At 63.8% G+C, this 22,619-nt stretch overlaps 1 protein-coding gene across 20 annotated transcripts in view; it reads right to left on the minus strand.

Moving 5' to 3' along the window:
• The window catches only part of NFIX (nuclear factor I X), an 85,618-nt gene that overhangs the window by 13,923 nt on the left and 49,076 nt on the right, over positions 1 to 22,619 (minus strand). For 9 of the 20 annotated variants that reach the window (XM_051839483.3, XM_070058838.2, XM_089315900.1 and 6 more), the window contains 6 exons: positions 6,322 to 6,384; positions 6,099 to 6,173; positions 5,657 to 5,777; positions 4,656 to 4,792; positions 1,912 to 2,034; positions 95 to 270 (listed from right to left, as the gene is read on the minus strand). In XM_051839483.3, coding sequence (XP_051695443.1) covers positions 95 to 270; positions 1,912 to 2,034; positions 4,656 to 4,792; positions 5,657 to 5,777; positions 6,099 to 6,173; positions 6,322 to 6,384 — 695 coding nt within the window. Of the gene's footprint in view, positions 1 to 94; positions 271 to 1,911; positions 2,035 to 4,655; positions 4,793 to 5,656; positions 5,778 to 6,098; positions 6,174 to 6,321; positions 6,385 to 6,508; positions 6,759 to 22,619 lie in introns of those variants that run through there. The other 11 variants (XM_070058842.2, XM_070058843.2, XM_089315904.1 and 8 more) reach the window with 4 other exon arrangements.

The raw sequence follows: 22,619 nt of genomic DNA on the forward strand, positions 1-22,619 counted from the left end.
GGCCCTTCCCCGCTGTGAGCGCTGAGACAGACAGACACAGAGATGAGGCCACCTGGCGCGCATCCTCCCCTAGGTGGGGAGTGGGGGGACTCACCTGTCCGGTGGCCTGGCCCGAACCATCGGCGCACACAAACTGCACAAACTCCTTCAGAGAGTCCTGGCCGTGGTGATGGTGGTAGCGGATGGTCGGGTGTGTGAAGTATGGGCTTGACTGCTGGATGATGGACGTGGAGGGGAAGTGCAGGGCCGACGCCGTGGCCCGGGGGCTGCCTGCGCGCACAAGGAGGAAGAAAGAGGGTGTTAGGGCCCCGTGAGGCAGCCTTGGCACAGGGGACTGGGGAGGAGGAGGGCAGAGCTGCAGCTGCAGGCGGAGAGGAACAGGTCCTGAGTAGGTGAAAGCAGGAGAGGCCCTGGTCTCGGGTGTGAAGTTAAGGCAGCAGCGAGCCGACATCAGTCACCGAGATCTATAAATCTCAATGCAATTAAAAAAAAATGGAAAACTGGTGGTGGTGGTGGGGGGGTGGTTTGGGGAGGCCTGTAGACTGGCCATTTTGTTTTGGCAAAGTTTGATCCAGAACCAGGGCTTGGGTTCAGGAGAGGCGGGCAAAGCAGGCGTCAGAGCCTGTCTTTAAGATCCTTTCAAAACATGGTAACCTGCGCTCATCAGTGTCCTTTCTTGCAACGGCTTTTTTTTTTTTTTTTAAAGAAATGTTGCATTTAAATATCCTGAGGATTGAGTTCTTGGACCCTCTGACATCTTGCACCTGCGGGGAGCGCCTCACTGGACCCCACCCCCACCCCCGCCCCAGGGTGGGAGCCTCAGGAGGGGATAAAGAAGCAGTGGATGGGTCTGTGAGGGTTTTTGGTAAAAACACAGCTGTGCAAGATGAGTGCCACCCCCCACGCACGCACACGCGTGTCCTAAATGCGAGCCGCGTGCGCCTGGCCACCGGCGTGCAGGCCGCATTCCTGAGCCCGCACACGCGGCCCGCGCACACACGATTTCCACCCCGCACTGGCCCCAGCTCTTCCTGGAGCTGAGTCCTCTCCCCCTCCCCCCCACCGCCCGCCGCCGCCCGCCCGCCCGCCCGTCTGTTTCCAATCAGCTCGCTCTCGCTCTCTCCCTCTCTCGCTCTCTCTCACTCTTGGTTTCATTAGGGGGCTGAGGAAACTTGGCTTCTCTATGGAGTTCATAAAAACGGAGTCGGAGCCAGCCGAGCCGGGCCTGACGCCCTCCTGCTGCCTGCGCGCAGGGGAGGGCCAGGGCTCCCCGCCCCCACCTCGCTGCGGCCACCACACCCTGCCCCAGTCTCTGGGCTCCCAGCCAGGAGGCCCCAAGGAGGAAGCCAGGAGGTAAACCTCTCTGTTCCCTGCCGGCCTACGGGGAGAACCCCGAAGACCGCAGGCCGGCACAGGGCCGTGTCAAGAGAAAGGCCAGCGCTCCCGTCCCCAGATGGGTGCCGAGGGAGGAAGGCCCCGGGTGGAAGAGCGAAGGACCCCAGGCCTCGCCTAGGCTCTCACGCCTCCTCCAGGAAGCTCCCAGTCCCAGGACACACGACAACTGGGCTCAGCCTCTGGGCTCAAGGGAGGCCTCTGTGGTCCCCTCCCCTTCCCCCAGGGCTGGTGTCCGGAGGCACCATCCCAGGCTGCACACAGCACCCATGCACACCTGCACGTGGGCAGTGAGAAGCAAGCGAGAGGGTGCCCCGGAAGCAGTTAAGCAGGTCCCCCTCTCCCCTGGCCCCCCCCCAGGGGGGGCAGGTGGGTCCGCTCTGTGCTCCCACCCGCGGGCTGCCCACAAGACCCCTAGAGGAGCTCGGGGCTGTCACTGAGGCGGGTCCTGGCCCCCTGGGCTGCTGGGTGGGTCTCCTCCCGTGCTGCCCCGCCCCCAGCCCCTCCCCCGTGTCTCACCTGGTCTGACTCCTGCAAGCACAGGCAGCGGGTGGTGGGTGAAAGCCATGCGCGGGGAACCGCCCTGAGAGGAGAGGGCAGTGCAGAAGTCCAACTTTCCAGACTTCTTTAGAGAAGCCGGGCCTGGGGGGAGGAAGCAGCAACACGGGGCAGGTTTAGCCCGGCTGGGGCGGCGGCAGGCGGGGCAGGGGGGCGGGGCGCGGCGGGAGGCCAGCAGCTCCTCCTTGTCTCCTGGGGGGGGGTGCCCCTTCCCCTTCCTCCACTAAGGGCTCTGCTCCCTCCTCTGGTGCCTGTGTGCAGGTGGGTGGGTGGCCTGTGCCCGCTTCTGGCAAGACAGCGAAACGGGGCCCCTGGGTTAAGGTGGGGAGGTAGGGGTGTGCACCAGCAGGTAACAGAAGGGAAAAGGGGGTGGGGGGACACAGGGCCAGCCTTGGGAAGGGGTGCAGGGGGACGCCCCAGGGAGCCAGCCTGGGGACGGGGCGGGGAGGGGCGAGGAGAGGGCAGACCTGGAGGGACAAGGTTGGGTCTGTAACAGGGGTGCCCTGAGCTGCCGCTGGGGGGGGCTCTGGCCGGAAGAAACCCGCTCAGGAAAGAAAATGCAGCCAGCCATGGGTCCCCCAGTGTGTGTGTGTCGGGGGGGGGGGGGGCATGACACCCAGTGAGAACGGGGAGGGGACTGCAGGACCTGGAGGGTCCCGGAAAAGCCTGTTGCCAGCCAAATCCACCACAGCCCAGTGGCAGGCAGCAGGGTGGGGGGGGGGTGTCCATGCTGGAGGTCCAAAAAGGACCAGGACAACCCAGGGCTGGCCTCTCGCTGTTGGAGCGCATCTCCCGGCCTGGGGCCGACTTTTCAGGCTGTGCCCAGGCTGGGAGGGGTGAAGTGGGGTCAGGGCACATCTGCCCTCCCTGATTGACAAAGGGAGACAGGTTGGATGCTTGTAGGGGTGGGGAGGCTGCAGAGCAGAGAAATAGGGGCAGGCCTCACTGCGGAGGGAAGAGGCCGGGGGGGGGGGAGGCAAACTCCCAGCCGTGCCAGCAGAGGTGTTATCTGGCGGCAGCTGTGTGCCACCTGATAGCTGGCACGGTGGGGAGGGGGGAGCGCCCCACCAGCTGTGCACAGCTGTCCCCGTGGCCGCACAGCGCCTTCCCAGCTGTTCCCCGTCCTGCAGCTGAGCTGCTTAATTGGCGATTTGTCGCAGCCTAGGGAAACGACACACGGGGAGGAGAGAGGGGGGCGGGCGGGGAGCGAGGGAGCCAGGGTGTGTGTGTGTGTGTATGTGTGTGCGCGCGCGCGCACGGGGTGGGGGTGGGGGGGTGGGATGCTGCTGCAGGAAGATGTGTGGGGGCCGTGCGTGGCGGGGCTGCCGGAAGCAGCAGAACGAGCAGGTGCAAGAGCAAACAGCCAAGAAAGGAGAGCTCGGGTGCCAGCGGGAGGAAGGTTCTTCAGCAGCTAGGTCTGGGCATGGGCGGGCCGGCCTGCGAGCCCTGGCCCCCCCGGGGGGGCGGGGAACAGCAGCCGAAGCCCCTCGGGGTGCCCTGGTGGCAATCCCTGCGGAAGGGGACCCCGGACCGAGGCCTCGGCCGGGATAGACCTAGGCCTTCTCAGTTCCTCTTGCCTCCTCCCAAAGCTCCCCTGTGGGTGGGCCAGCCTGTGGACTGGCACTGGCCCAGGTCCCTGCTGCACAAGGAGACCCTGAAGGGGGAGCCCCCGCTCTGAGAGCCACGCCAGGTACCGTCCTGCAGCGGCCTCCGCTAGGTGGGGGCCTCTGGGCACTCGAGTTCAGTTCTTCAACCCCAGGCTGGGAGGTGAGCCCGCCCCTCTCCTCCCCAGGAGTCCAGAGCAGAGGGGCAACACAAAAGCAAGTCGCCTGGCTGCCCCGCCTGGCCCCTGCCTGGCCTCCCAGCCCTCCCCTGTAGCAGCACATCTGGGAGATGCCAGACAAAGCACCAGCAGTTCAGACCCCTGTCCCTGGCGGATGCACCGAGCACACACCCCCGCCCACGTGTGGGTCTGCAATCCTTGGTCCCAAGACCCCCCAGCCCCCAGGACACACACACAGACACAGGCAGGAGTCTCCTGCAGCCAGCCTCCGTGCAGTGTGCACACATGCACAGGTGCCCCGGGATGTCTACACTCTCTCAGCGGGCTGTCTAGTGTGTCCATACCCCAGTCAAAGCTGGCAGGGACGCCAGGGGGGCGTGGGGGAGGTTCCACAGGCAAGAAGTGTTCAGAGGGGCCCGGGAAGGGCCAGGTTGGCTTCCAAGGCCTCTGCCGTCCTGGTGTGTGAACCACCAGCCTACTCCGCACTTTGCTTCTCTGCAAAGCTGGGTCCCTAAGGCCAGGGCTCAGCCCCCAGGGGGACCGTCCCTGGGGGCCACTGCACGATGTCCAAGGACAGCTTTGCTCATTGAGGCTGGGGGTGAGAAATGTGCTGGAATCCAGGGGGGAGGGGCTGGGGTGCAGCTCAGCATCCTACAGTGCCCAGGACCCCCACCCTGAAGGGTGAGGAGGTCCCAAACGCCCTTGGTGCCCCGACTGGGAGAGTGGAGGGCGGGAGGGTGGGGCCTCGCCCAGAAACACAACACTACCTGCCTGTTGGCCCCTCACCTACGCTCTCTTCCTTCAGCCCAGTCTGCCCTCCACAGGGAAGGCCAGGAGGGGCGAGACGGACGGATGGACAGTGAGTATCCTGTGGGAGGCTCCGGGCCGCCCCTGCTCGGGTCGAGACGGCCAGCACCCATACCTGCGTCCACGTCGTTGGGCCATCCGCTGGACTGGCTGCTGCCAGCCGCCGGGGAGCGGCCTGTCCCGGGATAGAACACGTCGTCGACAGGGCTCTCCATCTCGCTGTCATCAATGGACTTGGGGCGCTTGGTGGTGCTGGGAAAGGAACGGAGGGTCAGACGGGCCCAGGCTCCAGGGAGCGACTCGGGGCTTGCGGCCTTCCGGGTGGTTAGCGGTGCCTGCCTTTGGCAGCCCGACCCCAGAAGCATCCCCGGGGCCCCTTGGGCCCGGTCCTGTCCACTCCCTGGGGGAAAGATGGCTCCAAAATGGCCCCTTCTCCCCCAACCCTTGACACCACTATCCCGTGAGCTTCCTTCTGGGCTTATTCATCCAGGGCCGGGTAGAGGTGAGTGTGGTACTCATGGGGACAGATGTCGGAGGGGAGGGGAGCAGTTGCCAACACTCAGTCATCAAAGAACATCCCAATGCAATATTTAAAGTACGCTATATAAATACCAAAAATGTCACAGGCAACAGAAACATTCAATTTTTTTTTTTTTTTTAATGACAGGATCCGACCCTGCCCTGACCAGACGTGACTGTCTCCTGTGGCCCAAGCACTTCTCGGTGCCATTCCCAATCCTCCCACAGCTCCCCTAGCCAGTCCAGGCCTTCTTCCACTCGGACCTGTGGGAAGAGACCTGCCTCAGCTGCCCGTGCTCAGAGGGAACTTTCCAGAACACCACGCCCTGCTCCAAGCCCCTCAGGGCTCCCCTACTGCCCCAGAATGTGGTCTGAGTACATGTGGGGGGGGGGCTCCAAAGCCCTCCACTGCTTCCACCCCGTGTCCTGGCCAGCCCTCGGAGTGCCTGGGCTCAAATGTCACCCTCCGCCCCCGGCTGGGATCCCCGCATCCCATGCCACGTGGGAAGTGGCCCCAAGGGCCATGGGGCAGTTCCGAGGGTGGCCCACCTTGGGAGGGCCTGGGGTGGTGGTGTGGGGGGGCGGTGCTGGGCTCACCTGGTGGAAGGAGGGGAGGTGATAGACCGTCGTCCCAGGGTCACCTGGTTTATGTTGTAGTAGCTGGGGCTCTCCAGGTCCGCCAGCGAGAAGTTGGGCCCTGATGCGGTCGCAACGGGAGCTGGGGGGAATGAGAGGCTGGGTGAGGTCTGGAAAGCGCAGGAGGCCCCGGGTCGGGTGCGGGGGTGGGGGAGGTGGCAGCCAGGCTGCCAAGGGGACTTCCTCCCGCAGGGGGCTGCTTGAAGAAGAGCCCCTGGTTGTGACTTTTTTTTTTTTTTTTTTAAATTTCTTCCAAGCAGTGGAGTTCAGAGCTGTCCAGACAGCTGTGTTCCACCCAGCCCTGCAACCCTGCCTGCCCCAATCCATCCCCCTGGCCTAGCGGCTCTAAGTCCCACCCCCCCCCACCCCCGTCCTGGCCCCGGGGAGGCGGAGGCCCACTTACTCTGTGACACTCTCACCAGCTCCGTCACATTCCAGACCCCGGAAGTCACGAAACAGTCCTGGAAACTTAAGTGCCCTGTAGAGGGGGGAGAAACGGCTGTGAGTGGGGGGGAGCTGGGGGGACTCCCTCCCTCCCACGCTGGCTTCTGGCTCCACACTGGCCCTGCTTAGAAGGGCAGCTGAAGGCAGGGGGCAGCAGAGGGCAGGCGGGTGGAGGCACTGACCGTTGGGCAGTGGTTTGATGTCCGCGTCTCCTTGCTGGTTGGAACTGTCTGATTGTCCGGATTCTGCAGGAGACACAAAGAACAAGGTGGGTCAGGAACAAGGCTTCCCGACCAACGCCGGCCGGCCACGGAGCTCCCAGGAGCGCAGCCCACCTCGCCGAGCCCACCCCCAGGAGACCAGGCCTACACCTCGCGCAGGCTTCTTAGTGGCGGCACACTGCTGACATTCGGGCCTCCTCCGTGGGCTACCTGCGGGAACCTCACTTGTCACCACCACCAAAGGGTCTCCAGACAGTGCCCAAAGTCCCCATGCCTCACCCCAGGGGCCGGCAGCCCTGAACACAGCCAGCAGTTGGCCCTGGGCACAGCTGGGGCGGACGCAGGCCCCTGAGCATTCTGGTCCCTGTCACCCCGTGGGCCCCTCCTCCGGCCTCACCTTTCTGTTTGCAGGCAGCGCCTGGCAGCCCTGGGCGGGGTGAGGCGGGGGGGGGGGGGCTCTGCCCCACTGCTGCCGCCCGCCCCGTGCCAGCCAGTCTGGGCCGTCTCTTGCCCTGGTGCCACAGCTGCTCATAGGGAGCCCCGGGACAAGGGTCCATTGTACGGTGGGACTCGCCGAGCGCTGGGGGCAGGGTGGAGTGGGTGTGTGAATTTGCTGCTGAGCTTGGGAAAGCCCCCCGCCCCCGCCCCCGGGGTCCTCAAAGCTTTGTGTGCCAGGGGCACCACGGGGACCTCCAGAATGCCTGCCCGGGCACGACAGCTGGCGAGAGGGTGGCAGAAGGGGGTGGGAGGGCAGGTTGCGGGGCGGGAGGAAGGCAGCCACTTGCTTGTTGGGGGAACAGCTTAGGGGGTGGCCTCTGAAAACCGAGCCTTGGTGCCAGCCAGTGTGGTTCCACCACTCGGAGGTTCAGCCTGCCAGCCCCCCAGGAGGAAGGAGCCAAGGCCCCGGCGGGGTCTGAGGCTGGGAGTGTCGCCCTTGTCACCCATGTCACCAGCTGCGTGTCCCAGTGGGACCGGCGAGAGAGGTGAAGCTTTTGGGTCATCTGCTCATTTTTTTTTTTAATTCCAGAGTAATAATAATGAATTTCGTTGCGGCAAATCAAGAAGACAGGCGAGGAGGACCGTTCTCCCAAGGGAGGCCCCGATCCCAACACCTCCCCTTGTCACTCTCCAGCCTCGGTCCAGTCCTGGCCATCTGGGTGTGACTAGAGCCCCAGCCTATGCAGGCCAGAGAGCCCAGGTGACAGGTAGCCCACCCAGTGCCCCCTCGGACATGGCCTGGGCCCTGCTGCCCTGGGATTTCTGCTACAAACAGACTCTGTCTCGACCACGCCCCCACCCCACACACCTGGGCAGTCGGGGTCTGGGGTGGGAACCTCAAAGTCCACCCCACTGTGGAAGGCCAAGGTGGGGCCAGAGCCGCAGGTGCACATGTGCGTGTTGTGGGGGTGGGGGGTGGGAAGGGGTAGGTGCATGGCAGAGAGATGGAGGTGCACCAGCGACTGAGGCCGACACAAACGCGGCTCTGGGGGTGCGGCACACAGGGACTCCTCACCAAGGCCACTGGCTTGAAAGGGCACTGCTGGCCTTGCTGTGGGCGCTGCGTTAGGGGAGCGAGCTGGAGCGAGGGATCCCGGCGCAGGCCAGGCCTGCTGCCACGCGCCTCCGGGCGCTGCTCTGGGCGTTGCTGGCAGCCATTTTAGGCCTTGGCAGCCATCTTACGGCTGGCGGCCCCAGCCAGCGGCTCCCCCCCCCCCCAACCCCGGCATGCTCAGCTCGGCTCCAGGACAAAAGGCAGAGATCCTGGAAATGTGGACCCAGGTCGCAGGCAGAGGAGGCAGCCCCAGCACACTCCCGGAGAGCCGGGCCTGGCGACACCAGGGCTGCAGCTCCCAGGGCCAGCTGAGGGACAGTGGGCCCCTACCCCAGTTGGCTGTTGGGCACCTTGGGACAGTAGAGACGAGGGAGCCCTGTCAGCTCGGTGGGGGGAAGAAGGGGTGTTCTGGACAGGCTGGGGGAAGGGGCTGGCGGCCACAGGATCACACAGACCCCTGGGCCCGGGGGGAGCTGAGGAAGTGTCCCTGCGCACATGGAGGAAGGAGCCGGCTGGGCCAGCTTCCTACACGGTGGCTTCTCGGGGGCTGCTATGGGTGACTGTGGAGGCGGAGGGAGGAACCAGGTGTTACGCCCCCTGTGGGTGTGCCTTGACCCCTCCCTCGGGGGGGGGCAGAGATCACCCCAGACCTGGACAGAGGTGAGGAACCCCCGCCCACCATCACCAATCCCACCCCGCAGCAGGCCCCGCCTCATGGCGCTGCCTGGGCCTGGCTTTTATCTGGCAAAGTGGGGCTTATCACCACCACCAGCTGAACAAACACACAAATCCACAGTTAGTGAGAAAAACACTGTGTGAACTCTTTATCTCCTGCTCGCAGGCCCGGGGCTGCCCACTGCCAACAGCACAGGAGGGGACCGACGGCAGCGCGCGGTGGTGGTGGGGCTCCCTGCTCCAGCTCTCGGTGGAGGGCGGCCTCCTGGACCCCCGGCCAGGCCTCGCTTTGGGCCTGCACGCTCCGGCTCTCAGCCACCCCCTTCTCCCCTCCTCGCCCCCGGGGCCCGGCGTGGCTGCCCCCTGGCAGTCTCTGCCAATTGTGCGGTGTGCATGAGTGAGCCCCCATCCTGTGTGTGCTTTCTCACTGGGGACAATGGGCCAGCTGGTGGCCTGCGGGCCAGTGCAGGGGCAGGGATGCCCTGGCTGCCACAAGGCGGGCGGGTGCCCGGCTGAGTCTCTCTTATCCCCTGCTGCCTGTCCACCCCCCCGAGGCTGTCTCCCTGCTGCCCCATCTTCTGGGGCCACGTCCTGTCTGTCTCCTGACAGCCTCTCTCTCTCTCTAGCCTGGCTGGCAGAGATGTGGAGGCCCTAAGCACACCCCCTTCTGCCCGCCATCGGCTCAGGGCCACCCTGACATGGGCACGCACAGCAATCCCAGCCCCCACCTCGTACCTTCTCCAGAGACCCCAGTTTTCCGGCCCCACTCCCCTACTAGCTCCTAAGCTGATTTGCGCTCAACCGTGGCATGGTGCAGCCACTGTGCCCTATGCATTCCCTGGGCCAGGTTAGCGAGGGAGCAAATCTGTGAGGGCACAGCTCCTTCCGGGCGCCGCTGGGGGGTCAGGCCAGCGTGCCACCGCTTTGCTGACAGCCTCGCTTCGGGGCACCAGGGTTCCTCGCGCTGTCCACACCTCTTGGGCACAGGCACTCCCCTGGCCAGCGGTTCCTGGCCCCTTAGCAGACTAGTGGAAAGAAGGACTAAGAAGGGAAGGCGACAAACCTGGGACTCTGGGGTCCCAGCTGTGGGCTGGAGTCCCAGGTAGCGCCCAGCCCCCTGGAGGTACCGCCACCGGCTCCACCGGCTCAGCTTCCCTTCCTTTGCCCTGGCCTGGCTCCTGGCACCCCTCCCTTGGTCCGTCCTTCTCCCCTTCCCCCCCAGTGTGTGTGTGCACGTGTGTGCGTGTGCACGTTCCTGGGGGATGCTACAGCTTTGGGGGGGGGGCTCTGCTGTGGAGAGGAACGTTACAGGCGCCAGGAGGAGCCGGGCACTGCACACACACCCGGATGGAGCGCGTGTTGTAATATGTGTGTGTGTGTGTGTGTGTGTGTGTATATATATTTTTTTTTTCCTCCAGCTACAGCCGAGAGATATTTATGGCTCCCACTGGATGCGGGAGGAATTCCTGCTCTCTGCAGCCAACACAGCCTGAGCTCCCACTCGGGACACATCTGCTCGAAGACTGGGCTACATGAAACTTGCCGGCCGGCCGCCCCTTTGCCCACTTGGAAGCCGGTTGAATTCTCTGGGGGCTGAGAGAGGCACCCAGACGCCCGCCGGCACTTGAAGACGCCACCAGCCTCTCTCTGTGTCAGGAGAGGGGCGGAGGAAGGCGGTACCTCCAGGGCCACCAGAGATGAGCCCCTCCAGCTTGCTGGCTTGGCTTGGGGTCCCAGAGGCTGGGGGCGGGGCGGGGGGCACCGCCAGGTAGTCTTAGCACCTCATCATCTGAGGGTAGACTCCGGCCCTCCTCAGGACTGCTCTCCCGCCTCACCCCTCCTCCTCGGTGATTCCGGAGTGTTCATGGCACAGGAAACCCAATCTCAAGGGGAGCCAGAGGCCCGGCCCGTAGCAATCAGAGCTGGAGAATGTAACCATTGTGCCTCCTGAAACCCAAGTCTGAGAATCTGAGACACCCTGAGGAGGGGAACGGGCGGACAGCGGACGGGGGGCGGTCACAGAGCGGGCTGTCCCCAGCTCAGAGGACGGGAGGGACGGCCTTGCGAACACGGGGCAGCCAGAGGGCAGAGGGAGGCGGGGCAGGGCCCAGGCCCAGGGGCTTCCGGGACCTTCCCCTCCAAGTCTCCCCATTCCCCTCACAGCCCCTAGCAGCCAGCTTCAGCCCTGGGGACATCCTGTTGCAGTGGCTTTTCCCTCTCTCGCACACAGCCTGGAAGCCAGAGCCTGCCCCCCCCTCCCATGTCTTCCCCCCCACTCCGCGCCCCCAGCTCTTGGATCCAGAGTCACCTGCTCCGAGGCGGAAGTGGTGTCAGAGGGGATGAGTGACAGGCAAGAGGAAGAGTTTGAGTCTGGGGTCCAGACTCCAGGAAAGACAGTGGGTGGGGGGCACGGAGATTAGGCTGTGGGGACCTGGCTGACCCAGGGCCAGCATCGGGATGGGACAGTCCACCCTCTCTGACCCTGGAAGGACTGGCATCTGAAAGCAATGTCCAGCAGCTCAGCAATGTGGGGCGGGGGGGGGGGGCACAGGCGGGACAGAGGATCCACCAGTACACCTGGCGCCCGGGAGGGTGGAAGAGCAGGTGCAGGTCTCTTCTGAGAGCCTCAGGCTCCCGATGGCGTCCAAGTGGAGAAGGCCCATCTTGGTGGTCCCTGCTGGTCATCCCCACCCCACTGTGAAGGCAGGTGGACCCCTGGCTAGCACCCTCCAGTCATGCGCCCTCCCCCCCCAACCTTCCTCACTTTCTGAGAAAGTGTTCCTGAACTCACAGGGTGCTGGGGGTGGGGTGGGTGTTTCCTCCATCCCTGGAATGAAGCCCGAGCCCTTCAGGGAGGACTCCGGGAGATGGCATCCGAGCCCTGAGCGGTGTGGGAAGCCGGGAGGCAGTGGGGGCCTGTGCGCGCAGTCCCACTTCCCCAGGGGGTGACCGGCAGCGGCCGGCACAGGAGAGGAAGGCTGTATCCCTGGTACAGGTGGACAGAGGGCCAAGAGCCCAGGCCTGCCAGCCACCACTCCAAGCCTGGCCCGGCAGTTAATAAATGAGATCCCAGCCAGAGCGCTGCAAGGAGATGCGAATGGGCCCTCGGGCTCCTCCCGGCCTGCCCGCCCAAGGCAGCTGGCCCGGGCAGCCCCAATAGAACCAGGGTTGGCCCTGCAACTGCGCTGGCCCAGATGTTTCAGATCATGCCTCGGAGCTAGGAATTCCGGGCACAGCAGAGCCCATCAGACAGGAACCAAAGATGACCCTGCAGCTGGTACAAGGAACAGACAAAACCTTAGGGAAGTGGAAAGAGGCAGAGGACCGCAGCCCTAGCCCCACCTCCTCCTCACCCCGGCCTCCCTGCTTGCTACACGGCGAGCACCTTACCAGTGCGGGGATCCCAGGGGACCAGGGGGAGCCGCCAAGGCAGAGAGGAGGTAGAGGGAGGTGTAGGGGCAGCTCCTCAGCCACAGGGGTTCAGGCTCTATATGAAATTGCAGCTTTTGGTGTCACCCCCCCACCCCCACCCCAGAGGCTGACCTGGGGCAGTGACAGAGCCGCACCCCCCTCCCGCAGGTGCAGCGGATGGCAGCCGGTGATGGGCACGAGTAAGCGAGAGGTAGCTTCAGAAAGGGACGGCGGGCAGGGAACGGGGAGAGCAGAGCCAGCACTTGTTTCCCCGGGGATATCCCAAGGCCTCGTCCAGCCCAGGCCCAGTCCTGGAGATAGAGAGCTGACGACGCCTCCAGGAGCAACCAGGCGCTGGTCCATGAGCAGAGCGCTCGGCTGGCAGCGCCAGCTGGTGCCACGACTCAGTCGGCGCTGCAGCCAGCGTTTCCGAGAGGGCCCGGGGCCAGGAGTCATGGGATGGGGGGGGGGTCCAGACAAATGGTCCCCAGCCCCTGAGAGCTTGAGTCTCCTCCCCAGTCTGCTGATAGACAGACAAGAACGCCTTTTACCCACCCCCCCCCTTGCCCCGACACACACACACACACACACACACACACACCATGCACCAAGGAGAGAGGTGCCTGCAGAGTGGGCACCCCCACCCCCACTCCCTCTATTTCCAGCACTGCCCTTTCTGGCCCTTTGAGCTGCCCAGGCCAGCCAGGCTGGCCAGACATCCGCCCCCACCCCCAGCTGCTCGCAAGGCTATTAATAGTGTCCCCACCTCCCAAGGCTGGGTGTTGCCCTTCCCCCAGCCCCAAATACACTTGCCCTTGGTCTAATTACTCATGGAGAGACAACAGAGTCTCATCCCAGGCTGGGATGAGAGGAAGACATGGGTTTGGGGCGGGGGGAGGTACTTGAGGGACATGCCTGGGACAAGCAGGAAAGTTTGGGGGAAAGGAAGGGAACAGGCAATAATCCTCGGAGAGTGACAGACAAGACAGAGACGGAGGTGTGCCAAGGTAGAGGATCAAGGCCGAAGCAAAGCGGTTCAAAGACAAGACGACTTTGGCAGAAAGAACCAGAGAAGCACAAGGTTCTGAGAGAGGCGGTGGGGCTGGGTGGCACGGGCAGGGGGAATGCCAAGAATGAAAGTGCAGGCAGAGGAACAAATCTCTGCTTTAAGGGAAAAGAAAAATAAATAAATAAAAATAGAAGGAAGAGGGGACTTTCCTAAAAATCCCTGGGAGAAGCTGTGTGTGCACAACTGCTTGGGTGGCATCCAGCTGCCGGCGTCTGTCAGGGGACATCGGGCACCCGCACAGCCACAGGGCGACACCCAGGAGCCCTGCACACCTTAGCCTCACCGGAAACAGAGACAGAAGGGGCAGAGACAGCAAAGCAGCAGCAGCCCCCACCCTCGTATCTTCACCCCACCCACCCCTGCTCCTGTCTGCCTCTCCCCTTGGGAGAGGCCACCCAGGAGACCCAGTGGAGGCCACCCCTACCTCTCCCTCCCTGTGGGGTAGTGGGAGTACAGCGGAAGCCACCTGCCTCCCGGCCCCGAGTGCTCTAACTCTCTCTGCCCCAGTGGATGGTACAGCACCCAGGCCAGTAAGCCCTAAGGTGCCTCCTCCACCCAGGGACTCATCTTGGCCCTGGAGGAGACCGAGACTGATTCTGGCTCATCAATGAGCACCCAACACAGACCACCAGAACCAGACGCTTAAGTGGGACCTTTCTCCTACCTTCCAATTCTGCCCACACGGGGAGCCTCTGGCTAAGCCAGGCCTGGGGAATGGGACACTCCAGCTCTGGATGCGACAAGAGCCCCAGGTGGCTGACCTGTATGACCTATAGCACCCTCTAGACACCCCCCCTTAGCCCCTTGAGGAAAAGGCCTTGGTGGGGTTCCTCCCTGTGTGGGGTCACTTCCATACAAAAGAGCCTTCCACGTCCTTCGTCCAGCTGTGACTGCCCTGGCTGGCCACCCAGGGGACAGAAGTCCCGGTTAGCTGGCACCTCTCCATCGCAGGCCCAACCCGCAGAGCCCAGCTGATCCTCGCTCACAAGTTCAACAGGGGACTGGGCACAGGCCTGGACATGCTGGCCTCCTCCCCAAGTGCTAGAACACAAACAGTTCTTGCAAAGGGCAAGTCCTAAGGCAGCCACCATCCAGAGCTGTGCAGACAAGGCATGTGGAATTTGGGCCCTAGACTCCAAATTTCTCACTGGGCCCCTCCCTCCCCCCTAGAGCCTGGGGCAGCTGGGTCAAACAGATGACCTCCTGCAGGGGGCCCAAGACAGCACCGGGTACTGCACAGGGCCCCTGGGCCTGGAGTCCTGGGCCTAGACGTGCTGCAGCCATTCGATCCCAGTACATCTCTAGTCTCCCGGTGCAACAAAACAAGATGGGTTAAGACAGCCACGGTGAGCTGTGCACTGGCATTGTTAGGCAGTTTGACAGAGGATGCGACGGTTTTACGCATTGTAAAGTGCCAAGCATATATGAGGATAGCCACCGCTGCAGAAGCGACAAAAATGACATCCATCCATCCATCCTCCCCAGCTGCCAGGAGCCAAATCGCCCATTCATCAAGGTGGGACTGGACCGAGCAAAAGGAGCTGGAAGCGGCGAGCGCCGCTGCACTCCCCGGCGCCGCAGCTAGGTGGCGCAGCGAGTTAACGCTAGCTGCTCTCTGCGGGCTGCGGCGGGGCTCCAGGGGCCGGGGTTCCCCCTTGCACACCCACGAGGCCCGAGCCGGAAGGAGAAGGACAGGACCTGGCCAGACTCGGGCCGCTCGGACCCCCCGGCGGGGCATCGAGGAAGGAGCTGCCCGAGGCGGCGCGTCCCGCCGCTGCGGCTGCCAAGCAAATCCCGTGATGTGCAGGGAGGGCCCAGCTTGATTAGGAACAGCTTGCGGTGCGGGGCCGGACAGAAGGGGGCCGCGGAACGGGCGGGCGGCAAGGAGAAGTGAGAGGTGGGGCGCCCGCCAGGTGCATAGCTGGGGCAGCGGCGGGGGAAGGGGTCTGTGATTCCGTGAGCCCGCTCCCACCCGCAGGGAGGGGGCTCAGACTTGCCTGCCTCTCCCCTGGACACGGGGCGGGGGCGGGGGGCAGCGTGTGACCCCAGGAATATTCTTCACACACCCCGGGACGCCCTCACTTTTTGTCTGTGCACTTGATAAACACTTAGAAGGACGATCTCCGCCACCCCTCCCTTATGCAAAAAGAACGTGGCGGGGTGGGGGATATAAAGGAGACTAAAACTGAGAGATCAGGAACCAGAGATGGGGGGAGAGAAATGAAGAAAAGTCAGGAGGGGGTGGGGGAATGAGCACCCTTCGCAGCGGCGGCAGCAGCAGCAGCAGCAGCGGGCAGGCACACCCTCCCGGGCGGGTGTGGAGAAAGGCCCCTTTGTTCCGCGGGGGAGGTTAGCTGAGGTGAGGCCCGCCCCCCACCCCCCTGACCCTGGGCAGTGCAGCTCCCTCACAGGGCCCTGCTGCTTCCCTGGCCCCCCAGTTCTCGGCCCCAGATGGAAGAAGGCTTACTGGCCCTCCTGCTCCCTACCTCCTGTCCCCCAGCCACTGCCCAAGCACCACGGGTGGTGCCCCCCCCCCAGGAGGTCCCCGTGGTGGTGGGATGCCCGCACTGCCAGCCATTAGCAGCTTGTCCAGGCTTCTCTGGAGCTGTGGGTCAGGGGTGGGGGGTTGGGGGATGCAGAGTCTGCACACAGCAGGCACCCCCACATAGCAGAGCACAACAGGGGGCTGGAGGCTGGTACCCCGGGGGGCAAGGCAGGCTGCCAGTGCCCCTCCCTTCTACTCATGGGGTGGGGGACAGCAGGGCCTGAGCTCACCCCTCCGCTCCCCAAGGAGGGGAGAGAATTGGTTGTGTGGCTCCAGTAAGGGGCGGGGGTGGGGGGAGGGCTGGTAACAGGTGGTGGCGGGTAGGGGACGAAGGGAGTGAGCTTCTGAAGCCACCCATTTGCTCCGGGGGGGGGGGCTGGGGGGAGGCATCACTGTTCCCACGGCTCTCCCAGGGAGGGGTGGCAGCGGAACACACCCCCACAACCACCACATACACTCAGCCCCCTCCATCCCTCAGGGCTCCTGTCCTGGCTACTCCTGTAGGGCAGGTTCTCCCCTGGGGGCGGCAGGAGCTGGTAGCAAGTCGGGGAGTGGGGGAGCAGGCATCCTGACACCCCCCAGGCCTGTGAGCCTCTGGCCTGGGAAGAGGGAGCCCGGCCAAGGCAGAAGAGCATGGAGCAGCCGCAACAGCAGCTGGAGTCGCAGGGAGCCTGAGCCGGCTGCTGCCGCGGCCCAGAGAAGCCGCAGCTCAGATACACGATGCGCTGCCAAACTCCAGTCCTTTAATTCAATTAAGCGCCGGACAGACGGCTCAAATTTTCTGTGTGCGCATGCGTGCGAGACCCCCGCCCCCGCCCCCCGCCCCGTGCGTGACCAGCCGAGGTCCGGACGGGCGGGACAGTGGACGGCGGCCGGCAGGATGGCCGGGGAGAGTAAGATCGCCCAGGTCTTCCTGGGGTGAGACACACTGCTGCAGACTAGGGTCTCCAAGGCTCTCCACCCCCTTCTCTCCCCACAGCCAGGACCCTGGGGGCAGTGCAACCTGAGGACCATCCTGGGCTCTGTCCTGGCCTCAGCTTACTCAATGCCAGCATCCCTGGCCCAGGGATGAGCTGGGAGGTGGATAGCTGAAGTGGCTCCACCCCACTGGGGCCCCAGAGTTTGCCTCTGTCCCAGCCCTCCCGGTCCCCCCAAAAGTCCCCTTCTGGGAACACAGCCAAGATCGGAGAAGAATGTTTATACGCTGCTACGAGGGAAAAGGAAAAAGTAGGAGGTGGGGTAGGGAGGCCCAGGCCTCCAGGTAGTTCGGGACTGGGGCGGGCCTTGGGGGGTGGGCAGAGGAAGGCACCTTCCTCTCCCTGGGTAGCCCAGCATCTGTGCCCTACCTGCCCTGCCCACCACAGCCAGTGCCACTATTGGGCCACCCACGGGGGGGGGGGTGTCTAGCTCCCCCCAGTGCCAGCCAAGTGCCAGTGTCTCTCCTCCTGACCCGCAGGATTCTGAGACATTACCGGGCTGTATTTTCCCCCCTTGTTCCACCTCTTCAGCCTAAAGAAGACAGGAGTGGGGAAGGGCTGCCCCCCACCCCAGGGAGCCGGCGCTGGGGGTGTGGCCATCAGGAGCCGGCTCAGTGGGAGCGAAAGCCCCTGTCTCCAGCACTACACACAGCTAATGGGAGGCTGGCAGCAGCAAATTGTTGTTTACTTTTAATTAAGTAAACAATGTCGGCTTTCCGCCTCCTCCCCTGCCATCCCAGCCAGTAATTTGGGGATGACAATGGGGTTGTTTCCTTGCTCTGCCTTCTTCCCTCCCTCTGAGCACTCTCGCTGGCTCCCCCAGCTCAGCAGAGGCATCATGGGACCTTGCCAGTGTTGGGAGGGGGGAGGGAGCGGGGAGGCTCCACCCAGGGAAGGACCTTCAGACCTGCTGCAGGTTCCCCCCTGGCCCGGGGTTTGGCTCCAGGGCAGGTTTACCCTATGGGGGGGATGCCAAGGGCAGGCTTGCCCTGGGGCTTGCTATGCACTCATGAGGTGGCCCAGGTGTGGCCAGTTAAGACGCGCTGGACCCAGCTTCCACTCCCTGTTCCAGGTTTCGGCTGATGCAGATGGAGGTGGGGAGGGGTGCTGTGATGTGACGGCTCAAGGAACCTGCGTCCCTGACAGCCGCGTGGGACGTAGGGACTGAGCTCCTAGCTAGCAGTCTCAGGCCCTCCTCCCTCCTGGTGCCGCGGAGCCGGTTTGCAGATGGGAAGCTCTCGGCCTTCATTGGCCTCTCAAATCCAACAAGAAAAAAGTGGCCCATTTTCTTTCTACACACCCCTCCCCTCCCGCAATGCCCTCCTCTCTCCAACCCCTGTCTTTGGTCATCACTGAGGGCTGGGGCAACAGAGAGAGAGCAAAGTCCCAGGTCATGAAAAGCTTTTCCCAGGTCTCTCTCCTGGGCGACTGCCTGGGTGACGCAGAGACAGGCACACATGCCCGAGCCAGTGGCCAGTGGGCTTCATGGCCCTGGATTCTGCTGTTGTAATCTTGAACTTTTTTTGACAGGCAGAGTGGACAGTGAGAGAGAGAGAGAGAGAGAGAGAGAGACAGAGAGAAAGGTCTTCCTTTTTCTATTGGTTCACCCTCCAATGGCTGCTGCAGCTGGCGCGCTGCGCTGATCCCAAGCCAGGAGCCAGGTGCTTCTCCTGGTCTCCCATGGGGTGCAGGGCCCAAGCACTTGGGCCATTCTCCTCTGCACTCCTGGGCCATAGCAGAGAGCTGGCCTGGAAGAGGGGCAACCGGGACAGAATCCGGTGCTCCGACCGGGACTAGAACCCGGTGTGCTGGTGCTGCAGGCGGAGGATTAGCCTAGTGAGCCGCGGCGCCGGCCTTGAACAAGAGCCCCTGAGTTTTCGGGTCGTGCTGGGCTGCACTAACTCTGCGCTGCACTAACTCTGCGCGTGCTAAGAGGCCCGAGTGAGTGGGGGACAGAAGGGAGATGTAAGTGGGGCCAGCTTTGCACCCCATGGGTTCCCTCCTGCGCTGGGGGTGTGGCCACTGCACTGCCCTAGTGGACAGACAGGCAAAGACCCTGAGGGGCTACACTTCCCATGAAGCACCTCTTTACGCAAAAAGCCAGGCACTCTCAACACTATTTCCCGGGGAGACCAAATGCCGCCAGGCAGGTGTGCCCAGCCCACCTCCCCGAGCCCTCTGCACGCAGGGGGCACGCCACAAATGCGGCAGAGCTGTGCAGGAGTGGGAAGAAGGGCACTCCTCTGGCTGCCCTGCCTCCTGCTTACCAAGGACCAAGCAGTGGGTCCTGAGCCAAGTCTGGCCCTGGAGCTCACAGGCGTCGGTGCCCTCCTCCCTGAGAGGCGGAAGAGACTCCAAGGTGTGTGTGTGTTGGGGGGATGTGGAGGTGGGGGTGAGTCGCTGAGTCGTGTGCAAGCCCAGCTCGCTCCTCCCCTGCCCCAGCTGCTTTCCCCACCTCCTTCCGAAGGGCGGGGCCTGCGGCGGCGCTGGCTGGGGCTGGAAGCAATTTTCTCATTAGGATCCCAGGTCTGCTTGCCCGTTGGTTCTCAGCCCTCATTCCCCTCCTGCGAAACCGCACCCCACGGGCCTCCCCACAGACCACTCACACGCACAGGGAACCGCACGTGTACTGAGTCGTTAGGGGGCGATCCTGGGGTCACCCCAGCGGGGTCAGGTGCATGGAGAAAGGACGGTGGCACAGTCCATACCCAGCCTGCTGCCGCAGGGAGACAGGGTCCCAGAAGACCCCAGGGGCCAGAGAAGAGGCCAGGGTAGGGAGGTATGGAGGTAGTGGGAGGGACCCGGAGCCCAGCTGAGCCTCAGGGCTGGCCTCACAGGACCCTTGCAAGAGAGACCCCTGAGCCCTGAGCCCAGTGGCACCAGCCTGCCCCCTCCCAGTTCAGCTGGGCCGGGGTGAACAGATGGGATCTCAGGAGGCAGACCCCTCCCCCAGCCCCGAGGCTCTCCAAGTGGAGGGTGGTCTCAGCCAAGGGAGGCGGGGGGAGCCCCGGGAGGGGCGGCTTCTTGCTCCACAGACACATGTGGTTGGACTTAAAAAGCTATTAGGGAGCGAGGCGCTGGCGGGAGTGCGGGCCGGCCCTCGCACCAGAGGGGGGGGGCGGATGCCGAAGCAGTGAGCTCAGCACCTCCTGCTCCCTCCCCAGCGGCTGCCCCCCCTTCCCCTTCCAGGCCCTGGGGGCTCCGGGGACCTTCCCCTTGCAGGCCTTTCTTTGGGGGAGCATAGGCAGGCTTGCAGGGCCTGGCCCTGGTTCAGGCGGCCAGGGGTGGCAGGGGTGCGAGGTTGGGGGGCTAGCAAGCAAGCAGTAATCTGAGGACTCTGGGATGGGCCCAACCTGGGGGGGGGGCTCCCAGCCTTGGATGGGGCCCAGGAGGGCAGAGAGGGGGCCTCGTCTCCCTAAAGGATGTGTGTGTCTGGTGGGGCTGGGAAGGGGGATTATTGGGAGTGCAGGAGCAGGGGAGGGAAGAGCGGGCCCCACCCATCACGAGGCCAGAAAGGACTGATGGAAAGTTCCCCCAGAGCCGCCAGCTTGTAAAAAAGCTCCTTTTCTTTCCAAATTATGAACATTTCTTAACTGGGGGGGGGGGGCAGGGCAGCGACCTAGGGCTTCGTCAAGGACTATGTCTGTGACTGTGTGGGACGCTCCCTGGTGTGACTAAAGGGTATGTGACTAAAGGGTATCCAGTCTTCTTCCCCTCCTGGGGGCCCTCTACCCCACCGCCAGGCCTAACCCAGGGACAGCACCCGACTGGCTAAAGGAGGCCCAGGGAGGCTGGGGACTGGCAGGCCACATGCCCACGACCCAGCTCCGTCCCCTGAGGGACACCAGCCTCAACACTCTCAAGAAATGTCCCGCCCAAGGCTCTGGAGACCCTCGGAGCTCCTGAGACGTATGCGGATCACCCCCTGTGCAGAAGCGGGCACGCTAGTCACGTGGTGCCGCCCCCCACCCCTGCCCTGTGTGGCACGCAGGAGCCGGCTGTGCGGAGGCATTTAAGCCACCAGACTACTTCGTGGGTCCCCCAGTTTCACAGAGAAGAGCGTGGAGGCTCGGTTAAAACCCACACCAGGTACGGCCCCAACCTATGCCTCTGCATAGGCCCCCTTCTTGGCCTCAGTCAGGATCCATCCACAGGAGAGATGGCAATTGTGGGCGGACCTTGGCGCAGGGTAGGAGAGGGGACTGCTCTGAGCCACCAGGAGTCAGGCTGGGTGGGGGAGGAGCTGACCACGGAGCCCGGGATCCGCTCAGGAAACACGCAAAGAATGTGGCTGGCAGAGGGCCAGTGGGCCAGGACCACAAAGAGGCCTTTGTTTTAGGAGGTGTCCAGGGAGTGGATGGACAGAGCGCTTGAGGTGGGGGCAGCACCCCTCGCGGTGGGACCGGGTCGGGGCGTGGGGGGGGAGACGGCGAACCCTCCATGGTGCACCCCCACATACACACACCCAATACACACTTCTCCCCTATGCCCCCCAACACTATACAACCACATCCCCCCATCCCACCCACCCACCCACCCACACACACATCCCTAACAGCCCAGTACAGGCAGGTTTAGCTATCAGGACTCGGCTCCAAGAAGGGTGCCCTTGGGACACCCCCCCTTGTTTCTTAGCTCCCACTTATCTTTCAGCTGGTGGTTGGGGAGCAGAGGAGGGTGTCTTCCCAAATCCAGCAGCTCCTACGTGCCCCCTCTGATCCTCCCACCCCTGCTGGCTGTGGGTTGGGTTCCTCCATTGGGGGTGCAAGGTTGGGGTAGCGAAGGGACTCTCTGACACCCCCCAGGGTGGACCATCTGAGGTCCCTCCTTCCTTCTGATGCAGGGGTCGGGGGCGCCTTTCCATCCCCCCCCCCCCGCCCGCCCCGGCTCTGCAGTTGCAGGGTTTCTCTGGCCCCTTCTTGGCATCTGGAAAACTTTGGGAAACTGAAAAAAAATTTTTTTGGAGAGTTTGTCTATTGCTCCATAGCCTTGCCAGGGATCCCCAGCCAAGAGGAAGAGGGAAGAGCGGGGGCGGGGGAGTCCTGGGGAGGCGGGGAGGTGGACAGAGTGAAGTCGGACAAAAGCAGAGGGCTTGGGGAAGAAGGGGAGCACCTAAGGGTGCCCCCCAAAAGCCGGCCTGACCCCCATCTGCGTTTCCAGGGCCTATGGGAAAGACCCTCCCCTAAAACACCGTCCGATGTACCCAGCACAGCAGGCCCTGCGGGGGCCTACCACACAGCCCTGCCCAGTTACAGAACACTCTTCTCTTCGGGGCAGGCCGGGAGAGACCAGCTTGTGGCTGTGGGGGCCCATGCAAGGTCTTGAAGACTGGCAACCAGAGACAGCACAGGGCACCTCCGAGTGAGGATGAGGCTGACTGGGGTTTCAGTCGGTGCGGGGGGGATTTTCACAGGGGGGGGCTGCAAGGCCCCCAGGGACCAAGGCAGGGTGGGAACGGGTGATTGACAGCCCAGTCCCGCGAAGCTCTCCTCCATCTCTCCCAGAGAGAACCCAGACGTCTGGCCTCCATCAGCACACCCCCCTTTTGGGACCCCCTGCAGTGTGACTCTGGTTGACCATCCTTGGGTGACCCATCCGTATTCTTTGACTCTGAACAGAGTGCCCAGGTGGCTTCATGCCCCACCCCTGCACGGTTCCTCCTTGAGCTCTCCCCAGCACAGGTGGGAGAGCAGGGGGTGTCCAACCTGCCAAGGATGGCCACAGCCCTGGAGACCAAGGTGGGGATTGGCGTTGGGGGGGGGGGGGAATGGGGGAGTGGCAGAGACTGGGGACAGGAGAGGATCAGTGTCACTCAGGGGACTCTGTGCAGGCTGGGGTAAGGACCCCGGGCAGCCAGGGAAGCACCTGGATGCCATGGGGCATCTGGTCCCAAATCCTGCAGGCAGAGTGGACACAGCAAAGGAAGAGAAAGAAAAGAAGTCGTGGCACAGAGAGCTGGCGGCCGGGCAGCAGGGAGATCTACAGAGGACGGAGAAAGCCAGCTAGCAGCGAAGGGGGAGCTGGGAGGCA

This window comes from Oryctolagus cuniculus, chromosome 16, assembly GCF_051225735.1.
Source record: "Oryctolagus cuniculus isolate XC-2025 breed Fujian yellow rabbit chromosome 16, ASM5122573v1, whole genome shotgun sequence".
Lineage (NCBI taxonomy): Eukaryota > Metazoa > Chordata > Mammalia > Lagomorpha > Leporidae > Oryctolagus > Oryctolagus cuniculus.